Below are 23,601 nucleotides of genomic sequence, written 5' to 3' on the forward strand. Positions count from 1 at the left end.
GGCCGGACGGCTCCGAGTGGCCGCGCGCGGGCTGGAGCCGGGCTGCGCGCCTGAGGAGCGCTGGGGGCGGCTCGGGGCTGAGCATGGAGCAGCGCAGCGGAGGTGAGGGGGTCGCTGCCGGGAGGTGACGTGGGACGCCCCCACCTTCTGCACGCTGGAGGGCCAGTGGGGGACCGGCATGCCACAGCTGCCCCCACTTTATGGAAGGAGGGGCGCTTTTTTGGACTCTTGAGGGTGGGTTGGAGGCTCCTGGCTTCCTGTCGCGGAATGAGAACTCGTGATCCCAGACTTGATCCCGCTTCACTGCTCCTTGGAGTTTGGGTGGGGGGAGACTTTCCCCAACTCTTCAGCCCGCAAAACTGAGGTCTGTGGGAGCCTGGACTTTGGCCAGATCCCCCTGTGGCCCTGGCTGAGCCCCCCGCTCCCCCACCAGCCCCTTACCCACTGAGCGGGGGCTTCCCGTGCCACGGAGATTTCCCATGGAGCAGTGGGAGAGCGAGGGGTTCCCTTTTCTCACAGCCACAAACGCATTTCTCAAAATGGAGCCTCCGCTTGCCCCTCCTTCCCTCTCTGCTCCAAGAGCGGGAGCCCCGGCTGGCTGGGCCTGGCTTTCCAGACGCCTGGCTCGGCTCCTTGGGTGTCTGGCTCTCGGGGCCCAGCTTTGTTTCCGACCTCAGTTTTGGGGCCCTGGCTCCCTGTGTCTGCCGGTCTGCTTGTCTGCCTGACCCTCTGGGCCTCTCCGAGTCTTTGTCTCATGTCTTTGAGGTATTGGTCTTTCTTTCTCTGAGACTGTCCCCTCCCCTCAGTTTTCATTTTCTCTCTGCTCACTGAAGTGGGGGAAATGCAGACAGAGGTGCTAGCTCCCCTGGGTTCCTAAGAAGCCCCTTCTCCACTCCACTGTTCTCCTTATGCCTGGAGTGATCAGGGAGGGGAGAGAGGAGTTGAAGGAGAGGAGGGGGTGTTCTATCCACCTTGTTCAAGGCCTGGACTTGTGGGGTGCTCTCACCTCGGGCCTTGTAGAGGGGCCTGTGATTTCTGCCCGGACACTGCTCACCCCCAGCTCCCAGCTCCTCTCCCCTTGGTCTGGACACCTTCCTGACCTCCAGGGAAGAGGGAGGTGAACTTACAGAGCACAAGCAAGAAAGATGGGGACCAGATTAGGGAAAGGAGTGGGATAATGTGTGTCTCACATCTCCCTGCACTCCAGTGAGGGAAGAAAACAGACTCCCACTCACCCAGTTGGCCCTGCATGCCACCGAAGCTCACACACACTTGTACACACCTTCCTATTCACACACATACTGTTCATCCTGTTCATACACATGTGTAAGATATACGCGAGTTTACACATAAACTCATGTATATGATATACTGATAACATCTGTCCAAACATAATTCTCTGATATATTCACTCGTATATTAAATTCACTTATATATACCTATGAATTCATAGCTTTCACATACTTTCTAATAGTGGCATAGTGGTTAAGAGCTCAGCTGCTAACCAAAAGGTTGACAATTTGAATCCATCAGCTGCTCCTTGGAAACTCTGTGGGGCAGTTCTCTGCCACGTGGAGTTTCTATGAGTCGGAATTGACTCAACAGCAACGGGTTTGGTTTGGTTTTGGATTTACCCATATATACTCTTGTAAGATTGTACACATATGTACACATATGATGTACATATGAATTCACACATTACTCATGTCTATGCACAAGATTGTATTGATTATCCAAACATATGTATACTCTCACGTACATTCATTCATGATGTTTTCCTACACATTTTCGCTCATATATACACAGTGCTCATTTTTCTTCTCCTATGCATATAGTCAGGAGCCCTGATGGCACAATAGTTAAGAGCTTGGCTACTAACCAAAACGTCGGCAGTTCAAATCTACCAGCTTCTCTTTGGAAACCCTGTGGGGCAGTTTTACTCTGTCCTCTAGGGTCACTGTGAGTCGGAATTGACTTGACGCCAATGGGTTTGGCTTTGGTTTTTGATTATGCATATAGTCAAGGAGCCCTGGTGGCGCAGTGGTTAAGTGCTTGGCTGCTAACCAGAAGGCTGGCGGTTCGAACCCACCAGCTGCTCCGTGGGAGGAAGATGTGGCGGTCTGCTTCTGTAAATATTACCCACTGCTGTCGAGTCGATTCCTACTCATAACCACCCTATAGGACAGAGTAGAACTGCCCCATAGGGTTTCCAAGGCTATAAATCTTTAGGGAAGCAGACTGTAAATATTACAGCCGTTCTGCTGTGTCCTGTAGGGTCACTATGAGTCGGAATGAACTCGACGCAGGTTATGCATATAGTCACACATACACCAGTAAATGCACACACTCCTGCTCCCATACAACTCTCTGTCCACTTCTTGGCCCCTTCTCTGCATGATGACTTCAGCAGATGCCTAAGTTCTGGTCATCGGCCTCAGGACTGAGAAGGGAGTTCCGGGTGGAGGCTTGCTATCCCCTTTCTAGGGAAGTGAGATCCTGGAGCAGCTGCCAGAGGTGAGGGTGGGGCCTTTGGTTTGGAAGGATTTGTTCAAGGAGGCTCTTCTACCTTCATCCTCTTGGGGTTACTTTTGGGAACTAGCTAAGGCTGGAAGTTTTCGTAGAGGTTGGCAGTGGGGCAGGGCCTGTGTAGGCTCCTTTAGGCCTGACTGATTGGGTATGGGGAGGCTAGGAGTTGTCATGGAAACAAGTGTTAGCCTGCAGCGACCTCTGAGAGGCAGGAGACCCCAGAGGGCACCTGTGGGCTCCCTAAGAGCTCTCAGTTTCTTGTTTGGCAGGCTCCACCCTTGCCGCCTGTCTGGCTAGGAGAAACTGAGGCCCAGCTGGGGGAGGCTGGGCACTGCCTGGTCTTGGCTGTTTGTTCTCTAATTACCATCTGAGTTGCTGACAGCGTTCCTGAGGTTGTCTTTGCCCAAACTGCCCTGTAATGAGGCCACCTGTCCCAGGGGACCAGGGACCTGTGCTGGGAGCTGTTAGGGAAGGCTTTTTCCCTCACTGAGTCCTGGCCTCTGTGAGAGTTATGGGTTTGGGCTTGGGCTTTGACTTTTGCTGCCAAGGGGCCCTGCATAACCAGCCAGGCCTCCTGTCTCCCTCATCATCTCTGCTCAGTGGACTCAATCCTCAGCCCTGTCCAGACCAAAGTTCACAGTGATCTGGAGTCCAGGGAGAATTGAGGTTCATGCCAGTGCTTGGAAGGGGAGCTTTTTTTTTTTTGGTGGGGGGGTGGTCAGGGCTTGTTACTAGTAGCAGTATTTGGCCTGGGACAAGGACTCAGGAGAGGGATTCAGGGCCTAGTATAGGGAGGGGGCTCAAGGTGGATGTAGGGAGGGACTCTGATACCATGACCCTGCTCACAGGTTGCCCTGGAGGCCCTTGGCCAGGCCTGAGCCTCTGCCGCCATGGCTATTGTGCAGACTCTGCCAGTGCCACTGGAGCCCACGCCTGAGGCCACCACTGCCCCACAAACTCCAGCCATGGGCAGCGTGAGCAGCCTCATCTCAGGCCGGCCCTGCCCGGGGGGGCCGGCTCCTCCCCGCCACCATGGCCCCCCTGGGCCCACCTTCTTCCGCCAGCAAGATGGTCTGCTGCGGGGTGGCTATGGGGCACAGGAGCCACTATGCCCAGATGTACCCCCCAGGAAGGCTGTCCCTGTCACCAGCTTTACCTACATCAATGAGGACTTCCGGACAGAGTCACCCCCCAGCCCCAGCAGTGATGTTGAGGATGCCCGAGAGCAGCGGGCACACAACGCCCACCTCCGTGGCCCCCCACCAAAGCTCATCCCTGTCTCTGGAAAGCTGGAGAAGGTGAGGACCAGCCCTTCCTGTGGGACAGGGTGGAGTCAGGAATCCCCTGGGGAAGCTGGAATTTGGAGGTCTGTTTAGAGGAAAGACTGTGGGCTACAGATTCACCAAACCTGGGTTCTGACCCCAGGTCTGCCTTGTTATAGCTATATGACCCCAGGAAAGTCACTTAACCTGTCTGAGCCTCGATTCCAGTATCTGTAAATTGGAGACAAGAGGTCAGCCTGAATAGGATTGTTCTGAGAATTAAACAAAATACGTAAAGTGCTTAGCATAGTGCTTGGCACATAGCATATACTCAGTAAATGTTAGCTGCTTAAATGATTATTATAACTATGTGTTTGACTTTGGGCAAAGTCCTTAGCTTAGCTGAGCCTCCATTTCCTCATCTGTAATATGGGGATGGTGATACTATTTTGCTCGAATGGCTGTTGTAATGATTAGAGACGAACTTTTTAAAATTACTTGACATAAAGCTGACACTCAGTAGGCTCTCAGCTGATGGGAAACCAAAAACCAAACCTGTTGCTGTTGAGTTGTAGTGACCTGCAGGACAGAGAGCTGCCCCGTAGGGTTTGCAAGGAGCCGCTAGTGGGTTTGAACTGTTGACCTTTTGGTTAGCAGCCAAGCTCTTAACCACTGTGCCACCAGGTGATGTTAGCAATTGTTATTAATGTATGGGGATTGGGACCCCGGGTAGGAGGGCATGAACTGTGATAAGGGCTTGGAAAGATTGGGCAGCTCATCCCCAGTGTTACGTGGTCACCTCATTTCAGAACATGGAGAAAATCCTGATCCGCCCAACAGCCTTCAAGCCAGTGCTGCCGAAACCTCGAGGGGCACCGTCCCTACCTAGCTTCCTGGGTCCTCGGGCCTCCGGGCTGTCTGGGAGCCAGGGGAGCCTGACACAGCTGTTTGGGGGCCCTGCCTCTTCCTCCTCCTCTTCCTCCTCTTCCTCGGCTGCCGACAAGCCCCTGGCACTGAGTGGCTGGGCCAGCGGCTGCCCTTCTGGGACACTGTCCGACTCTGGCCGAAACTCACTGTCCAGCCTGCCTACCTACAGCACCGGGGGTGCCGAGCCGGCCACCAACTCTCCCGGAGGACACCTGCCCTCCCATGGCCCTGGGCGGGGAGCATTGCCTGGGCCAGCCCGAAGGGCCCCTACTGGGCCCTCCCACTCGGACAGTGGCCGGTCCTCCTCCAGCAAGAGCACCGGCTCCCTGGGGGCCCGCATGGCGGGGGGCCTCTTGGGCAGTGGTCCCCGGCCCTCCCCTGACAGCAGTTCCTGTGGGGAGCGCTCCCCACCACCCCCGCCCCCTCCGCCGCCTTCAGATGAGGCCCTGCTGCACTGTGTCCTGGAAGGAAAGCTCCGCGATCGGGAGGCGGAGCTGCAGCAGCTGCGGGACAGCCTGGATGAGAGCGAGGTGACCGTGTGTCAGGTGTGGTCAGCGGCGATCATCAGGGGTGGCATGGCAGAGCAGCAGAAGTGCTGGGAGTACAAGGAGCATTTTCATGGGTGCTGGGGTGGTTCTTGGGCAGTTGTTGTGAACCCACCCTTACCCCAGCCGTCTAGCTTCACCTGTAAAGTGGTGAGGAGTCAGGTTGCGTGGATTCAAATCTAGCACCTCCATTCACTATCTGTTGGATTTGAGCAAGCCACTTAGTCTCACTGAGCCTCAGTTTCCTCATCTATATATGGGGCTGTTTCTGGCTTCATAGGATTATTGTGAAGATTAAATAAGGCAAAGGGTATAAAGTGCTTAGAGTAATGCCTGGCACCTAAGAAGTGCTATGTAAGTGCCTGCTAGTATCATTGTTATGATTTCTATTATTATTATAAAAGGTAGTTGTTATTATTGCCAGAGTGTTTCTTATTTAATGGGATCGACCCTCCCTGAGCCCAGGCCAGGGGCCCACCAGAGCCGTCAGTGAGTGGGGCATTGGGGCGGACAGGCTCAAGTTCCGGGGAGCGGGTCCAGACCCAGGTCTGCCTTCTCGCCCACAGGTGTATGAGGATCAGCAGCGGCACTGGCAGCGGGAGCGTGAGGCCCTGCGAGAGGACTGTGCGGCCCAGGCACAGCAGGTAGCACAACGGGCCCAGCGGGCCCAGCAGCTGCTGCAGCTGCAGGTGTTCCAGCTGCAGCAGGAGAAGCGGCAGTTGCAGGATGACTTTGCTCAGCTGCTTCAGGAGCGGGAGCAGCTGGAGCGGCGCTGCGCCACCTTCGAGCGGGAACAGCGGGAGCTCGGACCACGGCTGGAGGAGACCAAGTGGGAGGTGGGCCAGATCAGGAGGAATGGGGAGCAGGGGCACAAAGGTCATACACCCCCTCAGCCTGCCACCACAGAATGCCTCCCCTTCCTCGCCTTTGTATGAAGAAGACTTCCTGATGTCCCTCTCTGGGTGGGGGTCTCCTCATGGTCTGGTCTAGCACCCATATCCCTGTCCTAGCCTCCTTCCAACCAGTAATAAGAATCTAATGCTTGCTATGTGCCGGGCACTGTTCTAAACATGTTCCCTAGAATATTTCATTTAATCCTTAGAACAACTCTATGAGGTGGGTGCTATTAATAACCCCATTTTACTAGATGAAGAAACTGAGGCCCAGAAAGGCTGGAGTCCAGAATCACACCTAGTAAGTGGCCAAGCTGAGATTTGAACTCAGGCAATCTGGCTGTGATCTCTGTGCTCTTAACTAATACACTGTACTGCCTCTCAACCAGAAATGTGGGCACTGCCCTCAATTGCTCCCACTCTTGCAACTCCTCAGGCAGGATTAGGCAGTGTTTCCACAGTATCTCATGATTTAAAGACAACCAGCATTGAAGGGCAAAGATCTGGGTCTGTTCTCCACTTTAGCCATTTGCTAGCTATATGACCTTGGACATGTTATCACGCTTGCCTCAGTGTCTGCATCTGTAAAATGGGATAATGATTGAACCTCCTCTCCCCAAATTGCCAGCATGATGCTCAGGGCCTGATCCCCAGGGTAAACCCTTCTCACCATCCTTCCTGACCACCTCTTCCTCCTCCCCTGCCCAGGTGTGTCAGAAGTCAGGCGAGATATCCCTGCTGAAGCAGCAACTGAAGGAATCTCAGGCAGAGCTGGTGCAGAAGGGCAGTGAGCTGGTGGCCCTGCGGGTGGCGCTGCGGGAGACCCGGGCTTCGCTGCGGGTCAGTGAGGGCCGGGCACGGGGCCTCCAGGAGGCAGCCCGGGCGCGGGAGCTGGAGCTGGAAGCCTGTTCCCAGGAGCTACAGCGACATCGCCAAGAGGCAGAGCGGCTACGGGAGAAAGCTGGGCAGTTGGATGCTGAGGTGGCTGGACTCCGGGAGCCCCCTGTGCCACCTGCTACCGCTGACCCCTTCCTCTTGGCAGAGAGTGATGAGGCCAAGGTGCAGCGGGCAGCAGCTGGGGTGGGGGGCAGCCTTCGGGCCCAGGTAGAGCGGCTGCGGGCAGAGCTGCAGCAGGAGCGGCGACGGGGCGAGGAGCAGCGGGACAGCTTCGATGGGGAGCGGCAGGCCTGGCAGGCAGAGAAGGAGCAGGTGATCCGCTACCAGAAGCAGCTGCAGCACAACTACATCCAGATGTACCGGCGTAACCGGCAGCTGGAACAGGAGCTGCAGCAGCTCAGCCTGGAGCTGGAGGCCCGGGAGCTCGCCGACCTGGGCCTGGCCGAGCCGGCCCCCTGCATCTGTCTGGAGGAGATCACTGCAACCGAAATCTAGGGCCCTTGGCATCCAACTCTGCAGGGAGCTCTGCTGAAGGGTGGCAGCAGCCTCATATCCTCTCAGGCCCCAAGGTCCACTGACAGCCCCAGAGCCACTCGCCCCCTGGGATCCAGGTGTTTGGGCTGCTGCCAAGAACTCGGGGTGGTTCCATGGCTTGGAGGAGCAAGATCAGACCCCTTGAAGGTCCCTGTGTTTACTGTCACCTGGAAGCTCCTACTCACTTTACCTGTTTTCACTCCCTAACTGCTACCAGTGTCAGTCTGCCAACCCCAGTCACCCCCAGATGCTCACCAGCCCACCCCAGCCAGGGGAGCTGGAAAGAGGAAGGGATTCTCTCATCTCCACATTCTTCCCCACCCCAAGCCAGAGAGAGCCAGACAGCGCCAACTGCTCCAGATGTGCCTGCCCCCACCCTGCCCATGTTGGGGGACAGGGCTGGGACTGGGGTCCGATCCCTGGGTTCCAGCTCTGCAGCCTCTCATGGGGTGAGGGGGCTGTAGTCAGACCAAAGGAAGAACTCAGAAACGTCTTGTTTATTTGTGTTTGTAACCAAGTGGCCCCTTTCAACACCCTGGTTTATGGCCTCATTTTCACTTGTACATTTTTCACACTGTAAATTTCTTGTACAAACCCAAAGAAAAAAATTAAAAAAAAAAATTTGTTTTTAAAAAAGTGAGTATGCTGGATGAAGACTATAGGAACTTGTTTGACCTTCCTCCTTCCCCTACCCCTCAGAGGTCTTATGGGAAGAGAGGCAAATCCAGTCGAAAGTCAGAGGTCCTAGTGGACCACAACATGAAATGGTCTCTCATGGTTTGAGGGACTAGAAGAGCTTTCCATCCTGTCCCTCAACACTGAGTGCTGCTTTGGACTGGGGGTGGATGCGGTAACCCTTTGAGAGCCCTGAGAGTCCATGTCGCTCAGTACTTGGGGGAACCAAATGGGGACATGAGAAAGTGCCTCCAATCTCAGGCTTTAGACCTTGGGTTTCTGGACTCCCTGTCTTGGGAGGCTGGGGTGGGGAGATGAGCACAGGTGACAGCCTACCCAGTAGCACCTTGTCCTTGGACACCAAGTTTATCTAGAAAAGGCAGAGCCTTAGTGATAATTGGGGAGGGTGGAAATTGTGAAGATCAGAGCAATCAGTATGGAGCGCTAGGAGTAGGAGTCCTGAGCAGGTTCAGAGGAGACAGCAAGAGGAGTCTAGGGATCAGTGGGATGGGTCATGGGATAGGTCGGAAGAGTCTGGGGTTGTATCTCTTAGTGTCAAGTTTCGAGTGTTGAAGAGAGGATGGCTGGAGGTCAGCAGGAGAAGCCTGGCATCAGTGGGAAGGAGATCTGAGCATCAGTGGGTGTGGTCTGGGTCAGTGGGTGGCGTGTCGGTGTTGGTGAGAAGGGCATCAGTAGGGGGGATCTGGGTGTTGATAGGAGGTTCTGGGAACCAGTAGAAGGGGACTGGACTAGCATCGGGATCACTGGGCAGGGGATGGGTCAGCAGGAAGGTGCTGATCCCTGAGGGCTGATGAGTCAGAGGGTAAGCGTAGTGGGTCGGGCCCGGGGACCCTGACCACAAGCTCCATGGGCTCCCGAGCCTTGTTTCGATAAGCCCGGCGGATGGTGTCTACTGCTCGCTGGTGGGTCACCTGCTCCAGGCTCTCTCCATCCACTGCCACAAGCTCAAAGCCAGCCTGGGATAGGGGTGGGAGAATCACAGTCCTCCCTCCTCAGTTCACCCTCACCCCACCACCCAACCTAAGGGCAGCCTCCTCTCACCTCCACCAGCTAGGGCATTCCTCCCCCATCTGGGTGTGTGTGTAGGGGGGTGGACAATGAGACTTTTGTGCCTGGAGCCACTGAGGGCAGGGTGGGGTGCCGACAATGGCCCTTTGTCCCTTGGGGCTTGGGATGGAACAGGATGGGCCGCCCTCAGGCTCAGGCTGGCATGAGGGAACAGATTTTTCCCTAGGCCTGCTCATCTTTCACCCCTGACCCTTGCCCTCAAGCCTCCTCCCACGACCTGGTCTCAACATGTCTGGCTGAAAGATGTGTTTGTCCCAGCACACGCCCTGCTCTAGGTCTAGGGAGTGAGCCTGGGTGCTCTTCACTCACCTGAAGGGCCCCACTGAGGAAGGCAGCCCCCCCAGGGAAAATCTTTTCTATCTTCACCATGGGCTGCACTTTGGACTCAATGCCCCCAGAAATGCTGATGCCTAGTGAGAGGAAGAAACAACTGTGTGAGCGTGCAGCCACACCCCAAAACCCAGAGCTCCCAGTAGACACCCAGTACCCCATTCCCAAATCCAAGGCATCCAACTTCTCTCAAACCCTCAGATTTTGTTACTACTCGAGCCTCAACTCACTTCAAAACCCTGATCCTCCAGATCTCAAACTCTTCAAATCTAGACCGCCGACTGTACCCCAATACCCCAGGGATACTTTCTTAGGCCCAAGCCCCCTAGCCACACCCCCAAACCAAGCCAATCAATCTCACCCAAACCCAAGAGTCTGCCTTGCCAGGCCCAATCCCACCTGGACTCACCCAAGGACTGCTTCATCTTGGACAGGGTGACTGTCCTCAATTCTCCACCAGGGGCCTTCGGGGCTGCCTTCTTGGCTGGGGTCCTGCCAGTTCCATTCTCAGAAGGCCCTTGACTGTCCCCCACCTTGGCTATCTGCTCATGCAGAGGCCGTGGCAGAGGGGGCCTGGCCTTTCGAGGCTTGTGGTAGCGCCCGTTGGCCGTACTCGGGGTAGGGACTGGTGCCGGGGACGGGGAGCGCCTGCGTCCAGGGGACTTGCCCCGACTTCGGCTGCGGCTTCGACTGCGGCTATGGGTTAGGCCCTGGCTCTGGATACGCTGAGGGTCCTCATGGGTCAGGGGCTCTGTCAGCAGCCAGTTAGGCCGCGGGGGCCGTGGCGCAACAGGAGGTGGTTGGGGATGGGGTGCACAGGTGCTTCGGCGTGGGGCAAAGGCATCGACTGGCACATCTTGGAGAGGGGGGAACCCTTTGTGGGGATGGTGGGAGGCAGAGGCTCCCAGGGAGACCTTGAGGCCCCCCAGCTGCTCCCTCAGCTCCCCATCATCTTCTTCCTCTGAGAAGCCATTCATAGGCAGCAGGTAGAAGCCTCCACGGCTGTCTGGGGAAGAAAGCCAAGGTCAGGCTAACCCCTCCTTACCTCTCAGCAAGAGCGGGGCTCCCAGCCCAGACCACCCTTCTAGACCCTAGCCCTTGCCTTTGTGTGTGAAGGGCCTATGAGAACCAGGCCTGGGTTTGCTCAGGCCCGACAGCAGCATTTCCCTTAGTGAGGGCCACTTCCCACTGGGGCAGGCAACAGGTTCTATTACAATAGTATTTTAATACTTTCTGTTGTATGGTTACAGTTTTATTTTAATGTGTCTGAGAAAAAATATAAATAGCACACTAAACTGGTGGTTTCTCAGAGATTATTGCATAGAACAAGACTAAATTTAAAAAGTGAGTGGGTTTAAAAACAATGATTAAGTAAATCATAGTACAGGTGGTGAGTGGATGTGATACAAATGGTTCTGGCGGATGACAACTTTCCTTCAGAGAATCTCCAAGTACCTCCCAAGCCACAACTGCCCCATGAAGGGCTGGGATAGGAGGCCTATTGACCCTTCCCAATCTCGCCGGTGTTGTGTCCCCTCCTGAGGCCCTGGAACTCTGACTGACCAGGCACAGGGGTGATGAGGTGACGCTTGGGTGGTGTGTCCTGCCGGGCTGGCCGCAAAGCAGGGGGCCGCACTGGTTGGAGAGGAGGACAGGTCAGAGGCAGGGTGCCCTTGCCACGCTCCCTGCTGGACACAGCTAAAGGGTCACCAGCAATCTCCACCCCGGTCTGCACTGGGAGACCTCAGCCCCATCCCCACCTGGGGGGCAGGGCTCAGGATGCAGAAGTCCTGCCCCCCAGCTGCTGACCTGCCCTGCTCTTGAGGGCCTCGAAAGCCTCCAGCTCCACGGGCATCACCATGCTGTCGAAGCGGCCCAGATCTGTGGGGGCCACTACACTCCTGGGAGAAGCCAAGAGGTGGGGGGTGGGCAGGGGCTTAGTTCTGAAGGTGCAGGGAAGGCTTCAGCCCTGGGGAGGTTGGGGGAGGGTATCAGGAGCCCCTCCCCACCTGATGTCTCTCAGCAGCAGCAGCTTCTCCGGTTTGTCTAGAATGGCCAGCAGGGGCCTCACCAGGTCCTCCACACCACCCTCGTGCACGTACTGCAGACAGATGGACCACAGGTCCTATAGCAGTGAGGACTTCCAGAGCTGGGTGAGGGCAAATACCAGGGCATACAGGGGCCCTGGGACCCACCCTCCCCTCCAAGCTTTAGGAAAGGTTCTCCACACCCCCAGGCTGTCCACAGTATGGTCTTATCTTGACAACTAGGTGAGAGCCTGAAATAATAATAATAGACCTGTAATAGCAAAAACAGTAACAGCTTTGGGACTGGCACTGTTCTAAGCATTTTATGTACAGTCTCATTTAGCCCTACAACCACGCTTGGAGATGACATTAACGATTCCCAGTTTACATATTAGGAAGCTGAGACTCAGAGAGGAGAAGGACTTTGCCCAAGGCCACACAGATAAGGAAGTATGAAGAGGGACTGGATCTTGCCGGCTCCGGTACCCAAAAGGGTGTACAGGGAGTGGACTCTCCTCCACATCCTCACCTCCCAGGCAGAAGGAAGGAATCTGAGCCAAACACTAGACTGTGGGCCTGGCTGTCCCAGTGTGTATCTATACACGGACCTACAAATTAGGCTTTGTTCAGGGCTGAGATGGGGACCTGGGGGGAGGGGTGGCTCTACAGGAGGCCTCTCCAGTTAGTACCCTGGGGGTGGAGCCCCCTCTGCCTGGCACTGCCCAGATGCCACCAGCCACTCCCCACCGCAACCGACGCAGGCGAGTTGAACTCTGGGAGCCACCCTAGTCGGCCAGCATACCACCCCCTGGTGGTGAGAGAGACACATACTGGTTCAGAGATACACACGCATACACAGAGCATTGCCTGTAGGCCTGGACACAGAGATAATGGCATGCCCTGGTGGTCAGAGTGAGTCATTCACAAGTATCTAGAAATACATAAAATATGAACTCTGTGCGTGGCCCTAAACCACACAAAGTAAGAGGGACTCACGCGTACACACAGGACCATATAATCCCTTTTGTCTGGAGACAGAGATATGCCTAATTGCACAAAACCAGCTACACATGTACACACACTTCAAGTCCACAAACCTGCATTCTGCACTCAAGTGCCAGGCCCTGTACTGAGCAGTGGGGGCACAATGAAGACCCTGTCCCGAACCCCCAGGGACTCAGTCTACTGAGAGTAAGGTACAGAATGTATCACGTGCCCCAGTGAACTACAAATACTAGCAATGAAGTGGCGGGGTGGGGGGGGGTGTCTCAGAGGAGGGTGGAGGTCAGAGTGGGCTTCATGGAGGCAATGGCATTTACAGTAACTCTTGCAGGACAGGTGGAGGGAACAGCATGAAAGATGGGAGGAAAGTGCTTCAAGGATAAAGTGGAATAGCGAGTAGATAGAGGTTTAGCTTAACTGTAGGGTACATGGAGGGCCTCCACGTAGGGCTGCGCAGGTTGTGACTACGACCTGTGAGTAGCACCCCCTAGAGTTGTACAGTTCAGAGCCTCTATAAACTACACAGTGCCATGGGAAGATGATGGGGAAGCTCAGGCTGGGGGAAGGGGTCAGATCAGGAAGGGACTTGGATGTGAGGGTAAGGAGTTTGTACTCCATTCTGCCAAAGACAAGGGGTTGCTGGCAGGGGGGTGGTGGTGGTAGTGAGGCATGTAAAGTGATCAGAGAGATGGTTTTTAAGGCCTGGTCTGGCGGCTGTGGAGAAACGGCTTAGAAGGGGAGAGAGGGGACAGGCTTGAGGTTCAGGGCTATGCATCCAAGTCACTAGGGGAGCTTTACTAGTTCCTCAGTCCAGAGCCCCATCCCAGATGGTATGATCTCATACTGCGGATGTGGCTTGGGTCAGGTTTGGACGGTATATAAAGCTCTTCAGGTGATCTGAGGGCCCAGTGAGAGAAGGTCCTGGCTTGGGCTACGTAGGAGGAGTGGAGGGAAGGGAAGAAGGAGCTGACCAAAGAAACACACACAGAGCCCCACCTAGTGGCCAGAGCCCAAAGCTGCAGGCTCACAGGAGGATGGTATACATAGCCCCATTTAGTGCTCAGAGTTGAGCGTGACACCAACCCCAACATGCACGGACACACACATGCATTAGCCAGACACGTGCACGCTCTCACACACAGATACAATCGTACAGTCATGTCAACACAAACCCAGGTACCTCGACACCCAGTCCCACAGACATACAAATGCACACATCTAACAAACATACAACACAGCCCCACCCTGGCCAAGGTGAGCAGGTGGGGGAATCCACAAACAATTTCCTGGTACTCCTCCGCTTGCCCTTGCACAACAGGATCATGTGTGCACTGATGAAAGTCCACCCCAGGAAACTCATGACAGAAATCCAGAGGGAGGGGGAGGACCCTCCAGTCTTCCTGGAGAGGCGGAGCCGCGGCTCCTGCAGCCTCCCCAACATTCAGGCTACAAGCTCTCGCTCAGATCTAATTTCCATCCCTCTGGTTCTGTTTGATGTGGAAGGGAACACAGAACAACAGTGGCTGTGCTGGGGAGGGCTTGAGATGTGTATGGGGGACAAAGGATTACTAGTTACTTGGGTAATGGGAAAGGGGACTTGGCATGGAGCAGGGCCGGCTGGCTGACCCAGGAGCAGAAGGAGGCATGAGGGAAAGTCTGGAGCTTAGATGACAGCAGAGGCAGGGGACTACAGGGACTCACTGCCCCCGTTCATCACCTCTGGGCTCCTTCTCTCCTCAGCTTAAATATCACCTCCTCAGGGAGGCCTTCCAGATCACACCATCTAACTTGCGCCTCCTGGGTTATTTTCTCACGTTCTCTTCCTTCATAGCATTTGACATGATTTGGAGCTATAGGTGTTTGTTGTTTGTTGCCATCGAGTTGATTCCGGCTCATGGCGACTCCATGTGTTTAGGTTCTAGTTATTGTCTGCCTTCCCTTCCTGATTAAGCTCTGGGGAGGAGGAGAAGGAGGGCATCTGCTTTTACTGATTATTGGCCTCTCAGCATTGGGCCCAGATATTGGTCAGTGGGCAGTGGCTTGAATAAATGAGAGACTAGGTGACCGAGTGTCTTGAATTCATGAGGACCTAGGTGACTGAGTGACCATGGGCTAGGGCTGGATGGGAGCTTACCCGAGAGCAGTGACGAGTGACCGCCAACACCTCATCGTCTGTCAGCAGCCTCCGGGCCAGGTCCTGAATAAGGGGTTGTCGGCTCTCCCAGGCCTGCACCCGCTCATCAACATTGGGCAGCTGGTTGGAGGGACTCCCAGACCTGGCAGAGAGCAGGGCCTGGCCCCTCTCCCGGTCTACGGAGCGGGAGCGAAGGCGTGTGGTGAAGGAACCAGGAACCATGCGAGAGGGGCAGGGGCTTCCTTCATTGGGGGAATCAGGACCCAGAATAGACCAGCTGAGGGGTCCAGATGTCCTGGATGGCAGCCTGGCACAGATGCTTCCCACCATGGTCTCCCACCAACGGAGCTTCAAGCCCAGACCCTCTGCCCCCACAACAGATCCCCACACCAGTCTTCCTTCCCTGAACATGCACTCTCATACCGGTCTGTCCCCTACTGGAGTCCTAGCAGAGGCTCCCTCCCTCATCTCTTCAAAATCTTTCTTTGAGAGTTCCAACCCAAGCCCCTCAGTCCCCTATGTACCCCAATATCTGTCTACAGCCTATCTTTCTGTTACAACCCTATGTTTACCAGTAAATTTAAGCTTCTTTTAGCTGCCTGCCAATATGCACCTTCCTATCTTCTGGATTACCCATGTTTGTCGCCAACTGAGTTTAGCCCAAAGCTCCATAGTTATCCCCGAGCATGCACCCCTATCAGTAGCTCTACTATAAGGCAGACCTTGGTAAAAGAATGTGTGACTTACCTCGTCTCAGTCTCCAGGTGACAAACTTCTGCACAGGCCCCACTGACCCTGCTAAGAAAAAGAAAGAAGCTCAGCCACAGGCCCTGGCCCCAGTCTGAGAACAGGGGTTGGGAAGACTCAGAGTTGGCTCGACAGGGAGGAAGAGGCCAGGCCATGAGGGTCTTGAAGGCCATGCTCAGGCTAGGAACTTCATTCATTGGCAATGGGGAGACAGTGAAGGGTTTGGATCAGGAGAGGGTGCAGTCTGTGCTCTGCTTATGGAGATTCATTTGAGAGCAAATATATGAGGGAAGAACTCCAAAGACAGAGCTTGGGGGAGCACCTACCTTCAGGAGACAGAGGGAGAAAAAGGAGCCTTTGAAGAAGAGAGAGGAGTGGCCAGAGAAGTGGGAGGAGAACCTGGAGAGGCCAGGGCCCTGCAAGCTGTGGGGAGACAGATGGGTTGAGGCAGGAGGGTTGGCCTGCCCTACTTTGAAGGGATTATCTTTCCCATGGGACTGTCACCTTGAGACCCCAGAATATTCAACCTCCCAGGGAGGGGCAGGACCCAGCTCCTCGTCCTCTCGTTGTTTTTATCTGCCTGACATCCACATCCCCTTCTGGAAACTGTACCCTGATTTTCACCTGGGGACCCACCCCACCCCCTTTCTCCAGGGTGGGCACGTGATCCAGGCTGGCCGATGAAAGCCCCCCCCCTCCCATATCACAGCGATTTGTGCAGCTGGGCACGTGATACCACCTGCCCCAGTGAGAGCCCACCATTCGACTTAAGCTGGAACTACTGAAGGAAAAGCTGTCTTTCTCCAGGGGTTGCTAAGTGCTGGAGGTCATCTTACTTCCAAGTGGGCAGAGCCTGCATGATAATGAAGCCAACCCATGGGAAAGTGGAACCAAAAGGTGAGGGGACGGATGTCTAATGATACTGTTTAAACCTTTAGACCCAGCTTAAATCAGTAGTTAAGCCATGAAATGCATTGTTAAGCTAGTTGGAGTTGAGTTTCTTTCACATGCAACCCTAAGAGCCTTCACTCATTCACTCTTGTCTAGTCTCTGAACCTCACCAGAGAGATGAGAGGGCCTCTTGTGAGGGTCCTTAAGAAGTCCCTGGCATGAGTACAGCTTGGGCTGGGCACTTTTGCCTGGGCCCTGATGAAGAAATGGCCTTGTTCAAGGATGGTTCTAGAACTGAGTAGAACCTGTGGAGCTCTGGCCAGGGGAGGTGAAGCCAAATGCTGCAGGAAAGGAGTGCTCCCTGATTCAAGCTCTCCCACTTCCTTGCTATGCTGTGACTGTCAGTGTCTCCTTCTATAAAACGGGAGATGAGGCAGTATAACAATGACCACTACGTTTTCTGAGCCTCTTTTATGTGCCAGGTCTTCTGTATGCTAAGTAATGTACGTTCACTCATTCACTTACTCCTCACTATTTCTAAAGAAACAAGTATGATCACTCTCACTTTACCAAGGAGGAAATGGCTCACAGGGGTTGAATGGTATCTCATAGCTAGCTGCGATTTAAACCCAGAACTGCCAGATACCAAAGGTGGTGAACGTTACCCCATCCTCCGTATCTGATCAATCGGGCACTCACCTTTTTCCATGTCCAGGTGAGGGCGGGACTTGGCTGAGCTCCCGCCGTCCAGCGTCCAGGCCTCTCTGTGCCCATCCCCTGCTATCCGCCCCTGCCGCCCTCCCTTGAAGAAGAGGTTCATCAGTGTCTTGGAGCGCTGCAGGGCACCCTTCTCCCCAGGGGCCCCCGACTTCTCCTTCTTCAGCTGTTTCTTCTCCTCTGCAGACACGAGGGAGCACCCGAGGGACTGGAGGAGTGGGCAGAAGGGAAGGATGGGGGGGGCAGCAGGGGTGTGGGAAGGGGCAGAGAGAAGGGGGAGTAGGGGAGGCAGACAGGATCTGCAGCTGTGTGGGGTGGGGGGGGCGGGGGGGCGTTCCTCCTCCGTCCTCCTCCAACCTCCCACCCCCTCCCACTACCCCACAGCAAAAACTGTCAGGAATTTCCATTGAGGGCCAGTTGGAGCGGCTGAGAGTGTGTGGGTGTATGCGTGCGTGTATGCATACAGGTCAGGGTGCAGCCTGGGATGGATGGGCTGGGGTTAGGACTGGTTTGGGACTCAGGCTGACCAGAGCTGGGGCTAGGACTGAGGGTGGATTTTGAGTCCAGGATTAGTTAAAATGGAGCCCAGGGTAGGGGCTGAATATACTCCAGGGCTGGGTTTGAGGCGAGGGCAGGACCTGGGCCAGGGACTGGAGCAGAGATTTGAGGCCCAGGACAGGATCTGAGGCAGGTTTTGGACCAGGGGCTGCAGAGGGAGCAGCAGCCATCTGTCCCCCACATACCCCACAAGGTCAGGTGACTCTGGGAGCGTGTGATGGGGGGCCGGGGTCGGCTGAGGGCCAGCAGCAGAGCAGTCTTGGGAGACTCAGAGAGCGCAGAGTCAAGGCGGCGGGCAGATGGGGGACCGTCAGAGCGGATGGCTGTGTCCCTGAGAATGACCGTGGGCCGCACACTGCACCAGGTCTCCACGAGGGCTCCCATGTCCGGCTCCGTCTGCATAGCTGTGTCTGACCGTCCCCAGCCTGGCTCATGGCTGCCAGGCTTCTCCAGTCCCAGGCAGATATCCATGCGATCAGAGGGCAAGGAGCCTGAGCCCTCGGTGGAGCTGTAGGGGACGCTGGAAGTGTAGGAGCAGACGCTGGAGCTGCTCTCGGAGGCCGGGGACAGCTGCTGTAGCAACCCATTGCTCACTGCAGGGAGGGGGGAGGCAGGGGCATCTCAGGGGTCTGGCCTAGTTGCTGCAGGGCTTGCAACCACCCCTGGGCTTCGGAGGTGGGGTATGAGCATGTGGAACCACAGTGTCTGGGGGACGGGCTGCTCAGCAACCTGCCACTGATTTGCTGACTTTAGAGCTTTTATCTTCTTCAGAGATCCCACCCCACCCCCAGACCAGCCGTTTCCCTCCAACCTTGAGGCCTGAGCCACTTACGTCGGTCCAGCCAACAGTATTCAGAAATCATCTCCTTGTAGGCAGGGTACCGGCCGGTCTCCTGGGCAGGGCATGTGAGCAGAGGAGTGTGGGCGGGAGCAGACGAGAGAGAGGGTAAGAATGGGCAAGTGATGGGACAGGAGTAAACTTTTCAACTCCATTGTCTCCCCTAAGTTCATCATCCTCTAGCCACACTCTCCACTTTATTTCTGAACATGCCAAGTTCCTTTGTACCTCAGGGCCTTTGCACTTGCTGTTCCTTCTGCCTGGAATCTCTTCCTTTAGCCCACTATACAGCTAGCTCCTTCTTTCCCTCCAATTGTCACCTCCTCAGAGAGACCTGCCCTGATGTCCCCCCCCCCACCCCGCCCCGGCTAAAAGAGCCTTTCCTAAATTATTCCATCTTTCTGTTAATTTCCTTATAGCATTTGTCACAGTCTGCAGGTATCTTGTTTATTTGTCTGTCTCCCTCAGTAGCAGAGACCTTGTCTGTCCTGTTCACTGTTATAGCCCCAGTGCTTGGCATAGTGGTTGCCACATAGTAGGTACTCAAAAACATTGTTGAATGAATGAATGAATGAATGAGGGGAAGGGTGGGAGTTAGGAGGGGTGTTTGGGATAATTTTAAGAGGAAAGAAGTGGAGAAATGGGATGTGGGAGAGGTGGGAAAGAGGTGGTGGTGGGGGCAGGGAGAATAGCAGAGGAAGCACTGAATGGCAAGATGGGTGAAGGCATGGGGAAAGGAGAAAGGTAGAGCACGGGCCAGGACTGGGCACTGGAGGAGCATGAAGCATCACTTCCAACAGGAACCAGAGCAGAAGGACCTACCTGATCCTCAGGCAAGTGTGAGTTCTGCATGAATAATGAATCTAGCTGCCTCCCCTGAAACCTAATCTCCAGCCCCGGCTCAGCCCTCCTTTGGAGCCCTGAGGATGCCCACTACCGAGGTCCTGCCCAACGCTCAGCTATCACCCTACCCTTGTCCTTTCAACCCTAGGCCTCCACCACTCACAGAAAGGAGCACTACCCTAGGAGTCTGGGCAGCAAGACTGGAACCAGGCCCTGCCATTGGTCAGCTGAGTAACTGACTATGGTTCCTGAGTTGGTTTGCCTCTCTGAGCCTCGGTCTCTTCTTCTGCAAAATAAGTATGAGAACAATGCCTGCCCTACCTCCCACATCTCTGTGAAAATGTCTTACAAAGTGCAGAGCAATGGACATAATTAAGTACTAGGGTGGTCTGGGAAGTCCTCTCCAATCTGACCTCTCCCTGACTCCCATAGCCCTGCCCACCTTGATGGTCAACATGATGTGCGTTTGGCCCTTCAGCACTTCCACGGCCTGGCTGTGGCTGATGTCGTCAAATCTGACACCGTTGGCCGCCAGGACCTGGTCCCCCACCTTGATGCCATTCTCCTCGGCCAGCCCACCATGGTCCACTCTGGGGGCAGATGGGTATCAATCTGATAGGCCGCCTGACCTGCCTTTCCTTAGGCCATTCTAGACTCCCATCTCTCTTAGATACAGGGATGCCCCAGTCAAACTCCTTGACCTTCCTCCTGGTGACCCCACCTCTCTCTTTGACTCTCTTTCTGATGACCCCTCCCCTTCCCCCAGGCCTTTCCCTTGATCTAGATCTTCATTTGGGCATGTTTTTGGCCAGGCCTCACTTGCTGGCCTATCCCCAGGTCCCACTCCAGGCCTCATTTTCAGCCTTACCTCAGCCCTACCCCATTTCTCTCCCTGCCCCAGCCCTCACTTGGACACATAGATGCCCAGGCCAAACTCCTTGCCACCACGGATGTTGAAGCCCAGGCAGAAGTCATCGGAGGTCGTGTATAGGTGAACGATGCGCCGCACACCATCCTCTGAGCTGCTGTCAGATGGCGTCAAGCTGCATTTCTCCACTACCAGCCGCTGATTCACCACATCCACCCTGAGCCAACAGCAAGGGGCCCTCAGCCCAGGACCCCCATCCACCACCACCCTTCTCATCTCCTCTCAGCAGCCCTGACAACACCACAGGAAAGGGGAGTGGGAAAGGGGTGCTTGCCTTTGGGGACTCCCCAGGCCTGGGACCTTCCATGGGGCATACATTTCATCAAATCTGGTGACCCATCATAGCACCTCTCTTTACTGAGTGGCTACAATGTGCCAGTCCCATCACTAAACCTCCCAACCTTCCTGTGGGGCAGGTGCTATATTATCCCAGGTTTCAGAGCAGCAACAATGTGGAAGACAGGGCCGCTGGCATCTGGGAGAGCAGAGCTGTTAGGGGCAGAGTTGGGGCCTTTCCTCAATTTCAAGATCTCGGGGGACGGAGTCACACAAGCCAGGCCCTGTGCAGACCTTGGTCTCCTCAGCCTCTCCTGCCAATGGGCTTTGGGTGGTGGTGGTGATGGAGTAGGGGCGGGGCAAGGCCAGGGCCAGCGCTGGGCACTGTTCACCATGTGGTCTTCTCCTTGGAGAATTTAATGCCCGGCACACGGCCCATGCGCCGCACCATCATGTGTAGACGGCTGCTGCCCATCAGCACCTTCACAGCGCTGCTCATCGTGGTGCTCTCCAGGCTCAGCCCATTCACCTCCGTAATCTTGTCTCCCACGCACAGGCCAGCCCGCTCTGCACCAGGAGTGGAGGGTGGCTGTCATGGGACCCTTGGGAGAAGTGTCCCCCAGGTAGGAGCTGAGCCTTCCCCATCAGACTAGAGATCCCCAAAGTAGGAGTCCCTTTCCCCATTGCACTAGGGTCCTGTCCCTTACCCCCACTCTACCCTGAGGGTGAGTTCTGTCTCCCCATTGGATCCGGCCCCCCAGAACTGGGGACTCTGTCTCCCCATCACTGACAATAGCACCCACTACCCTGCCGAGCTGGGGGTCACATCCCCTAGGCTAGGGTCTCGCTCATGAGAGCCCCACTCACCTGCACTGCTCCCCTCTTCCACTTTGCTGACGAAGATGCCCAGGCCATGCTCAGAGCCACCTCGCACGCTGAAGCCTAGCCTCCCTGCTGGACTCTTCTCCACTCGGACCGCATGGATGATGTCACTCTCATCACTGTTGGCTGCGGGATGGGGCCGTAGAAGTGACCACCATGCTCATGCTGGGCACAGAGGGCTCCCCAGCTCAGGGTCTGCAAATGCTAGGTTGCCAGGTGCAGCCACACAGGTATCTAGGGCCCTAAATGGGAGTGGGTGGCCAATTTCTGAGTCCCCTGTAGGTGTTTTTGAGACTATGGGCCGGGGAAGGTATGGGAACAAGAGAAAACAGAAGGACAGGACTCCGGGCTAGAAGACACAGTTTTCCTTCTGTCATAATGGGCGAGGGGGTGGGGGTCCAATGCTTACTGAGTTTCCCATGCCCACATGCCTGGGGTAGGCCAAATTCCTAAAACTCCTAAGGGTCAGATGGACAGAAAAGAAGGGTTGAGATCCCATCTATGGGGCATAGTTGACAGAGCATTGGCTTTTCTGCCTGCTGTAGAAATGAGTATATTAGCTCTTTCTTCAGTTATCTGAAGAGCTATCTTGTGGAAGACCTAAGTGTTTTTGTCTGCATATCCAGAAGGCAGAACTAAGCTTTCCCTTACATTGAGCTAAAATCTGCCTCCATCTAACTCTACTCTGTGGGCTTGGCTCTGCCCTCTGGGTTACTTAGGAAAGGCTTCTTGGAGGATGAAGATGGGTGGGATTTGGAAAGGTAGAGGGTTTGGAAAGGGGCACTGATGATGGGATGGAGAGAGCAAGGACTCAGAGGTGGTTCCTTGAGAAGGCCTTCTGCTTTGAGAGAAATGAGAAGATGAAAGAGGCAGGTGGTGTCCCAGGTGAGAAATTGAGATTTCTTCTGTAGGCAAGACTTACACTAGAGGTGTTTGAGAGGAAAAAAATCACATGGACACACACACACACACACCTCTATTTGATCTAAGCGAAATCAGGTTACAAGGCATGACCAGGGCAGCTCAGGAAGAAATCCCCAAGGGCAGCCTGTGGGCGGGGATGGTGCAGGATTACACCTGGGAGATCTTGGGCCTTCTCAGTTGGTTATATCTGCACAGGCCTCAGGACCTTTTCACCCAAGGAACATTTTCCTTCCTCCTCACTCCCTTAGCCCTCTTTCTCCTCAGTCCCTCCCTGGGGCCTCCCTATGGCCCTGGGCTAGGGGTATGTCAAATTTGAGGTTTGGAGCCCAGGAGCTTGGAATTCCTAGGATGGCACTTCCTTAGCCTCCACTGCCCTATGCCAGACCATGGGCCTCTCCCTCCAGGTACTATACAGCAACATCCTGACCATCCCCTTTTAAATTAGAACATGACTTTTCCCTGATTAAAAACTTCCAACAGTTCCTCCTGCTTCTAGAACAAAATCCAAACTCCTCCCCATGCCCTATAAGGCTTTCCATGGGTTTTCCTCTACCCATCTCTTTGCCTTCACCTCTGGCCATTCTCACCACCCACTCCCACTGAGCTTTGGCCACACTGACCTCCTTCAAGTTCCTTATACAGGCCAAGCCCTGTCAGTGTTCCCTCTGCCTGGACTGCTCTTGCCCAGACTGTTATAATAAGGCCAGCTCCTTTTCCTCATTCCACTCCTGACTCAAGTACCACTTCCTCTGAGAAGTTTTCTTGGACTGCCCTACCTAAAGAAGTCCCTTCCCCTTCCTTCCAGTTAGTCTCTGTTATAGTGGTTCTCCAAGTACGGTTCCCAGACCAACAGTATCACATCACCTTGGAACTTGTTAAAAATGAGAGTTCTTGGGTTTTCCCACAGACTCATTGAGTCAAAAGCTCTGGGAGTGCAGCCCAGCAATCTGTCTTTTTTTTTTTTTTCTTGTGGCCAATCTTTTTGATAATTATACTTTATTTGATGGCAAATGAGCTAGTCATCTTGTTTGCTCTTAAAATGGATTTTCCTTTAGTTTTTTTTTTTTATTGTACTTCAGGTGAAGGTTTACAGAACAAATAGTTTCTCATTAAACAGTAGTACACATATTGTTTTATGACATTGGTTAACAACCCC

At 54.8% G+C, this 23,601-nt stretch overlaps 2 protein-coding genes across 2 annotated transcripts in view; one reads left to right on the forward strand and one right to left on the reverse strand.

Moving 5' to 3' along the window:
• The first annotated feature begins 3,374 nt into the window (after positions 1-3,374).
• On the forward strand, positions 3,375-8,212 carry LZTS2 (leucine zipper tumor suppressor 2). The gene is made up of 4 exons (XM_023740881.1): positions 3,375-3,824; positions 4,598-5,260; positions 5,827-6,096; positions 6,862-8,212. The coding sequence occupies exons 1-4, from the start codon at positions 3,417-3,419 to the stop codon at positions 7,543-7,545; spliced, it is 2,025 nt and encodes a 674-aa protein (XP_023596649.1). The 5' UTR covers positions 3,375-3,416; the 3' UTR covers positions 7,546-8,212.
• A 531-nt stretch (positions 8,213-8,743) lies between these two features.
• PDZD7 (PDZ domain containing 7) overlaps positions 8,744-23,601 on the reverse strand; it is a 17,662-nt gene continuing 2,804 nt past the window's right edge. The window contains 16 exon segments of the mRNA XM_004370141.2: positions 8,744-9,022; positions 9,024-9,236; positions 9,658-9,758; positions 10,088-10,684; positions 11,242-11,313; positions 11,488-11,579; positions 11,688-11,779; positions 14,842-15,017; positions 15,589-15,639; positions 17,179-17,376; positions 17,940-18,347; positions 18,587-18,647; positions 19,878-20,025; positions 20,344-20,520; positions 21,032-21,206; positions 21,507-21,647. Of these exon segments, the coding sequence (XP_004370198.1) occupies positions 8,894-9,022; positions 9,024-9,236; positions 9,658-9,758; positions 10,088-10,684; positions 11,242-11,313; positions 11,488-11,579; positions 11,688-11,779; positions 14,842-15,017; positions 15,589-15,639; positions 17,179-17,376; positions 17,940-18,347; positions 18,587-18,647; positions 19,878-20,025; positions 20,344-20,520; positions 21,032-21,206; positions 21,507-21,647 (2,831 nt within the window). The 3' untranslated portion in view covers positions 8,744-8,893.

This window comes from Trichechus manatus, unplaced genomic scaffold (genome assembly GCF_000243295.1).
Source record: "Trichechus manatus latirostris isolate Lorelei unplaced genomic scaffold, TriManLat1.0 scaffold00007, whole genome shotgun sequence".
NCBI classification, from domain to species: Eukaryota; Metazoa; Chordata; class Mammalia; order Sirenia; family Trichechidae; genus Trichechus; species Trichechus manatus.

Coding starts and splice junctions, on each gene's coding strand:
- LZTS2 (XM_023740881.1), top strand. CDS start 3,417: ATGGCTATTGTGCAGACTCTGCCAGTGCCACTGGAGCCCACGCCTGAG. Junction 3,825..4,597: donor TCTCTGGAAAGCTGGAGAAG/GTGAGGACCAGC, acceptor ACCTCATTTCAG/AACATGGAGAAAATCCTGAT. Junction 5,261..5,826: donor GCGAGGTGACCGTGTGTCAG/GTGTGGTCAGCG, acceptor TCTCGCCCACAG/GTGTATGAGGATCAGCAGCG.